Raw genomic sequence first — 8,045 nt, 5'->3', positions numbered from 1 at the left:
AACATGGTGAAACCCCATCTCTACTAAAAATACAAAAAATTAGCCAGGTGTGGCAGTGTGTGCCTGTAATCCCAGTTATTTGGGAGGCAGGAGAATCACTTGAACCTGGGAAGCGGAGGTTGCAGTGAGCCAAGGTTGTGCAACACGGCAGAAGAATTAGATTTTTAAATTCATTATTTATTTATTTTTTGTAATGAGGTCTCACTCTGTCACCCATGCTGGAGTACAGTGGCATGATCTCGGCTCACTGCAACCTCTGCCTCCTAGGTTCAAGGGATTCTCCTACCTAGCCTCCTGGGCAGCTGAGATTGCAGGCACCTACCACATGCCTCCCTGGCTAATTTTTTATTTTTAGTAGATACAGGGTTTCACTATATTGGCTAGGCTGGTGTCAAACTCCTGACCCTGTGATCCACCCATCTTGGCCTCCCAAAGTGCTGGGATTACAGGTGTGAGCCACCACGCCTGATCTAGAAAGGTTAGATTTTAAAATTAAGTGCGTAATAACTTAACCAACTAGTGGACTAATAATCTAGATAACTATTCTAAAATTATAGAGAGGGGAATACTGAATTGCAACGATTTAGAAAAATAAAGGAACAAAAATAATAGAGTACAGACAACATTTTAGGATGCTTGTCAGTGACTGGGAAGAAAGAAAGAAAAATGGGGGTGTACATATAATTAAAGGGAGAAGCAGACCCTACAGCTTTGTTTTAATGTAAAGAACAATAAGACATGTCCGGGCGTGGTGGCTCACGCCTGTAATCCAAGCACTTTGGAGGCCAAGGCAGGCGGTTCGCTTGAGGTCGGGAGTTCAAGACCAGCCTGAGCAACGTGAAACCCCGTCTTTAAAAAAAAAAAATAACAATAAGACACTTAACGTGTTTACAGACTGACAGAATAAGAAAGGGGGGAAGAAACATAACAGACCGATGGAATGAGGGATTAATAAATAAGAGGTAGTAGGGAGTGGTATTCAAGTATAGTATAAAAAATTAGCTTTATTTGTTGATAATTTTAACAGTAACCTATAAAATAAACTAGAAGGAGAGAGACACCTGCTGATAACAGGCAGAATTACAAATCTCTATAAGACACAGCCATGATCTGCATCACTGATGATATTAATATTTCCAGTACTAAATCCTTAATATGAAATATCCACAGTAGCTTTAATAATGAAGTAGAATCCTTCACTATTTAGTAGTTTTGAAATCCATTCAATTAATTTAATTTGTGAGACTTTATTAATAAAAAGATTTATTTTGAGATGGAGTTTCGCTCTTATTGCCCAGGCTGGAGTGCAATGGCACGATCTTGGCTCACTGCAACCTCTGCCTCCTGGGCTCAAGTGATTCTCCTGCCTCAGCCTCCCGAACATCTGGGATTACAGGGATGTGCCACCACTAATTAGTGCCCAGCTAATTTTGTATTTTTAGTAGAGACAGGGTTTCTCCATGTTGGTCAGGCTGGTCTTGAACTTCCGACCTCAGGTAATCCACCCGCCTTGGCCTCTCAAAGTACGGGGATTACAGGCATGAGTCACTGTGCCTAGCTTAGTAAAATATTTTTGAATAAGGTTTTAAAAAAAATTAATTTAACAAGTTAAACTCCTAAGATAGAATTCAAGACAGTTTTTATTTGGATTACACAGTATAATAAAATACTTATCTAGACAACCTGAGTTTATAACTATATGCATTTTTCTCAAATCATAAAACTGACAATGTTCAGTTTGAAAAGTGTGCACCCAAGCCAAAAACTTTGAATTCAAAAACATTACTAGAAAAATAATTACTAGAAACAGATAAGAACAAAATTTATCATGTTAACAAAGCAACGAGGATAACAGCATCCATTTCATATGACAGTTTTAAGGATTCACTAATATATGTAAAGTACTTGGAATAATATTTGGCACATACTAAGCATTATATAAATGATCTACTACTATTATGATATCAAAACGTGTAAGAACAGCTTAAAGAACGAAATCAACGCTCATGTATCCACTATCTGATAACTCAGAAGCCCTCGTTGCCCCAATTCAATCACAGCCCCTCCTTTCTTCTCTCTAGACATAACTATCCTAAATTTTATGTTGATCAATTTCCTTGCTTTCTTCAAAAGTGGTCAGCTTTGCAAAATAATGAGAAATCTAAAGCTAAATGTTTTTAAAACTTAAAAACAAGAAATTATTAGAAGAATCTGTATTAGAAATTTGGATGTATGTAGAATGGTCCCTTAACTAGAAAAAAAAATTCAGATATAAAACCCACAAACTTACCCTAAAGACATTTTTGTTTGTATTATTATTCACATTATTATTGACTTGCCACCCAGATTCCTCAAGTTTGGTCAGATTGTTGAATTTGTGGATTACATCTTCTATCTGTTAATAAAACACAAGTTTATCGGACTAATGTTAAGCATATTAAATTTATAAACTAACAAGCTGAAGATTAAAAAAAAATTGAGAATGGTGATTCAGAAATGATGAGTTATTAAAATTGGATTGAGTCATCCTCAATTTAGTGTTTCGATCAATAATTTTTATGGTAAAATTGTTCATTGTTGTCTCTCATCTTACAAACCTCCAAAATCTCTATAAAGAATATCACATATGAATAACTCTCCTGGATTATTTTTGACTAAAATGGCAGAAAAGATATCCCAAATGTTTTTGTTTCTTAAATTACACAATGTGAACACAAACTCTCTCTATATTTTTATTTATCCACTCCTCCACTGAAGGACATCTTGGTTGCTTCCATGTTTTGGCAATTATGAACAAAGCTGCTATGCTGCTAAAAAACATCCGTGTGCAGGTTTTTATATGGACATAAGTTTTCAACTCATTTGGAGCGCAATTGCTGGATCGTATGGTAGGAGTATGTTTAGTTTTGCAAGCAAATGCCAAACTGTCTTGTAAAGTGGATTTAACATTTTGCATTCCCACAGCCAGTGAATGGAAAGTTCCTACTGCTCCATGCCCTCCCCAGCATTTGGTGCTGGCAGCGTTTTGAATTTTCACTGTTCTAGTAGGTATGTGGTAGTATCTCACTGTTGTTTTGTAGTTCCCTAATGACATATGATGTTGAGCATCTTTTCATATGCTTATCTGCCATCTGTATATCTTCTATGATAAGGTATCTGTTTAGGTCTTTTGCCCATTTTTAACTGGGTTGTTCATTTCCTTATTGCTGGGTTTTAAGAGCTCTTTGTATCTTCTGGATAATAGTCTTTTATCAGATACATCTTTTGCAAATATGTTCTCCCAGTCTGTGCCTTGTCTTCTCATTTTCTTGACAAAATCTCATTTTAAAAGATTCAAATATATTTAATAGGATGGAAAGGTAATTCCCATCCTTCTGATACTTCCAGTCTCCTACAAAGAGTTAGCCATTGTCAACAGTTTGGTACCATGCTTTGAGTCTCCATGCTATACACTTATACACACATATCCTCTCAGCTTTGCTGTCCCTTAAAAATATGTAAATGTCTCTGGACATTGTGGCACATGCCTATAATCCAAGCTACCTGGGAGGCTGAGGCATGGGGATTCTCTTTGAGAATATTAATACTTGCATTTAAAAGTCCATCCAAATTGCTTTCTTCCTAGATGTCTGCTTTGGCCTTTTTGTTTTAGGTTTACAGCTTTCTTTTTTTTTTTTTTTTTTTTTTTGGAGACGGAGTTTTCCTCGTTTCCCAGGCTGGAGCGCAATGGCGCAGAACTTGGCTCACTCACTGCAACCTCCGCCTTCTGGGTTCAAGTGATTCTCCTGCCTCAGCCTCCCAAGTAGCTGGGATTACAGGCATGTACCACCACGCCCAGATAATTTTATATTTTATATTTTTAGTAGAGACGGGGTTTCTCCAGGTTGGTCAGGTTGGTCTCAAACTCCCGACCTCAGGTGATCCGCCCGCCTCAGCCTCCCAAAGTGCTGGGATTACAGGCGTGAGCCACCATGCCTAGCTAGGTTTGAAGCTTTCTTCAATGTCTATTGTTGGCTGTTGGTTCTTAAAATGCTATTTTATATGCTTATTTCTAAAACAAGTTCAAAAAGCTAGAGTCATCTTCCCCCATACCTTTACTGTTCTTCTGAGTGATTTCTTCTATCATAGCACTTTCTACATTAGAGTTATATTTTATATCTCAGTCACTAATCAAACTACAAATTCCTCTGGGACAGGGAACAAACCCTTCTATAAACTCCTAATACAATGCTGTAGACACAACAGGAACTCAGTAACTGCTAGCTGAACTCGACTACCGAAAGCCAGTTGACTCATTTCTCATATGTCAAATCATTATAGACTATTCAAGAGTTGAAAATAATCTCAGTTTTCAACCCACAAAGAAATTATCCTGACAATATGTGGGAGAAGAAGACATCAGCCATAAAATTTAGATTGTGTTTTACAGTTTATAAAGGTACTTTATAACATCTGATTTATATTACAAGTACCTAAGCAGCTAATATTACCCCATTTTACTCCTGCTACTTAAAAAAAAAAGTCCAAAGTTAATATATTTGAAATATTTAACCACATACCTGAAAACTAACCATATCCCAAAATCCATCCAGATCTGTACAGGTAGTCTCCTTTATACCTCGTTTATATTCACAATCATTAATTAGTCCTTCAAACTGTTTGAACCTTTCCTTCATAAGGAGTCTTGTTTGTCCAACTGTTGTGCGAATAAGATCTTTAGCTGAAGGAAATAAGAGGTTTTTTAAAAGTAAAGGACAAAACAGACATTCATTGCAAGTCAGCCCACCAGTAAGACTTCACCCAAATATCCTAGGACTTACAGGTTGTTAAAGCAAAACAAAAAATATCTACCACAAAACTTTGTCATACAAATACTGAGTATTAACTATTTGCTTCAATTCCTGCTCAAAATTAACAATATTCACTCTCATACCTTTTGCTATATACTAAATAACAATCTACTTCTCCTCGTACTTTATAAGAACTCTCTGTCAGCCGGATGTAGTGGCTCACACCTGTACTCAGCACTTTGGGAGGCCTAGGTGAGTGGATCACCTGAGGTCAGGAGTTCGAGACCAGCCTGGCCAACCTGGTGAAACTCTGTCTCTACTAAAATAGCTGGGCATGGTGGCAGGTGACTATAATCCCAGCTACTCAGGAGGCTGAGGCAGGAGAATCACTTGAACCCAGGAGGTGGAGGTTTCAGTGAGCCAAAATCATGCCACTGCACTCCAGCCTGGGCAAAAAGAGCAAGACTCTGTCTTAGAAATAAGTAAATAAATAACACAACTCATTGCAAATAATTATCCAAGAAGGACCTCATACTGACAGTATATAATTCTTTCTAATAACTTCCCCAATCCCCAAGTAAGTCAGATTTTAAAACTCTTCAGAAAATCTTTTCCATATTTATTAAAGCAATTTTCTTTTTTTTTGTTTTGAGACGGACTCTCGCTCTGTCACCCAGGCTGGAGTGCAATGGTGCAATCTCGGCTTACTGCAACCTCTGCCTCCTAGGTTCAAGTGATTCCCCTGCCTCAGCCTCCTGAGTAGCTGGGACTACAGGCATGTGATACCACGCCCAGCTAATTTTTTGTATTTTTAGTAGAAATGGGGTTTCGTCATGTTAGCCAGGATGGTCTCCTGACCTCGTGATATGCCCACCTAGGTCTCCCAAAGTGCTGGGATTACAGGCATGAGCCACTGTGCCCAGGAATTTAGGTAATTTTCATTCAGAACATATTTTTGTACAAATAATAACAGATGTTGACATCACCCATGAAGTCATATCAAAAAAAGCCAATAATATTCACTGTTACTTGCTTGGTTAGAAAAATGTCTAAGTCAAAGGAATGACAGTCAATATTCTAATCACTTACATCTTTTAAGTTATATATCACTTTAGCACAGAGATATTAGGGAACATATATTGAGATTAAAAAAAAATTATTGCTTTTTTATTGTAGACATGAGGTTAAAAAAGAAAAATTCTTGCTACTTTGAATAATAATGAAAATATAATGTTAGGCAATGCTATATTTTTATGTTGCAGAGAAACATAGCCATAATAAAAGAAGCAAAGCAAAGACAAAAAATATAAATGTTCCCTCACCATCATCCGGAATGTCCAAGTCAAGTTTCCTATCCCACTTGAGGCAATGTGAAGTTAATTTCTCAGTTTCTGACTGGAGGATATTTCTAAAATTATGACATACATTTCAGTTCTACAAGTGATTTTCACACTAGTATCTAGGTATTAGCATTATAACATAATACATAATATTAGGAAGTTATAAAAGGTAGGCACGATATTAATTTCCCAAAGTTGATACTGATTTATAAACCATGATATATTAAAATCCATAAATACAAGTTGATACCTTGTGTATATACATCCTTTTTTACACCTAAAACTTACGTGGATGGATAATGCCAAGAACCTATTTTTTTTTTTCCCCATTTATTTATTTTATTGCATTTTAGGTTTTGGGGTACATGTGAAGAACATGCAAAATTGTTGCATAGGAACACACGTGGCAGTGTGATTTGCTGCCTTCCTCCCCATCACCTACATCTGGCATTTCTCCCCTTGCTATCTCTCCCCAGCTTCCCACCCCAAAGAACCTATTTTTTAAGCTAACATTTCTAGTTTGTTCTTTTCTTTTTCAGAGGCTGATCAAAGTCGGAAATTCCTAAACATGCATTAGATTCTCTGCATTGTCCATGAAACTAAAGCCAACTCAACTGTCAAGAGTACATTAAAGCAAAAAACTGTTAAGTCCAGGATTACAGTGATAGGGCCTCACAGATTCTAATTATTAGGCTTTGCTTGCTTAAAGGTAGTGGTTCTCACTGGGCCAATTTTGCCCCCCTCTAGGGTAACATTTGGTGATGTTTGGAAATATTTTTCATTGTCATGACTGGAGGAGTGCTATTGGCCATAGATGCCACAAAACATCCTACAGTGTATAGGATACACACCCACAACAAGTATAAAATCTAAAATGTCAATAGTATCAAAGTTGAGAAATCCAGGCCTAAAAAACGTTTAATCTGTGTCTATGTGAAAAGTATCCTAGCATGTAGAGAAACCAGAATCCTTGTACACTGTTGGTAGGAATGTAAAATGGCAAAGCCACTATAGAAAACCGTATGGCAGCTCCTCAAAAAATTAAAAATAGACTTACCATATGACTCAGCAATTCTAATTCTGGGTATATACCCAAAATAATTTAGAAGGGTCTCAAAGAGGTATTTATACACCCATGTTCATAGCTGTTCACAACAGTTAAAACATGGAAGCAACCCAAGTGTCCATGACAGACAAATGATAAGCAAAATGTGATAGATACATACAATGAAATATTATTCAGCCTTCAAAAGGAAAGTTTGACACGCTACAATAATGAATGATCCTTGAGGACATTATGCTAAGTGAAAGAATCCAGTAACAAAAAGACAAATACTACATAATTCTACTTATATAAGATACTTAGAGGAGTCAAAAATCATAGAGACAAAAAGTAGAATGGTATTTACTAGGGGCTGGGGGAGGGAGGAATTGTGAATTATTGTTTAGTAGGTACAGAGTTTCAGTTTCACAATGAAAAGTTATGGAGATGGATGGCAGTGATGGTTATACAACATTATTAATATATTTAATAGCATTAAACTGTACACTGAAATGATTAAAATGGTAAATTTTGTAGGTATTTTACAAAAATCTACAAACTTGAAAAAAAAAAACTCTCCAAATGCAGAGATTAAAAATAACTAAACAAAAAATCAAGTTATCTTAGTAGGAAAAACTGAATAAAGACTTTGTTTCTTTTTTGAGATAGTTTTGCTCTTCTTGCCCAGGCTGGAGTACAATGGCATGATTTCAGCTCAATGCAACCTCTGCCTCACAGGTTAAAGCAATTCTCCTGCCTCAACCTCTCACATAGCTGGGATTACAGGCACCTACCACCCCACCTGGGCAATTTTTGTATTTTAATAGAGATGGGGTTTCACCATCTTGGCCAGGCTGGTCTTGAACTCCTGAC

General features: G+C 36.8%; 1 protein-coding gene across 3 annotated transcripts in view; it reads right to left on the bottom strand.

Annotated features, from left to right (window-relative positions):
- DLGAP5 (DLG associated protein 5) overlaps positions 1–8,045 on the bottom strand; it is a 41,799-nt gene that overhangs the window by 14,750 nt on the left and 19,004 nt on the right. For 2 of the 3 annotated variants that reach the window (XM_017515812.2, XM_017515813.1), the window contains 3 exons: positions 6,113–6,198; positions 4,560–4,720; positions 2,291–2,395 (listed from right to left, as the gene is read on the bottom strand). In XM_017515812.2, coding sequence (XP_017371301.1) covers positions 2,291–2,395; positions 4,560–4,720; positions 6,113–6,198 — 352 coding nt within the window. The remainder of the gene's footprint in view (positions 1–2,290; positions 2,396–4,559; positions 4,721–6,112; positions 6,199–8,045) is intronic. The other variant, XM_017515814.2, reaches the window with a different exon arrangement.

Source organism: Cebus imitator, unplaced genomic scaffold (genome assembly GCF_001604975.1).
Source record: "Cebus imitator isolate Cc_AM_T3 unplaced genomic scaffold, Cebus_imitator-1.0 Scaffold560, whole genome shotgun sequence".
NCBI lineage: Eukaryota > Metazoa > Chordata > Mammalia > Primates > Cebidae > Cebus > Cebus imitator.
This window is presented reverse-complemented; position numbering and strand designations above follow the sequence as displayed.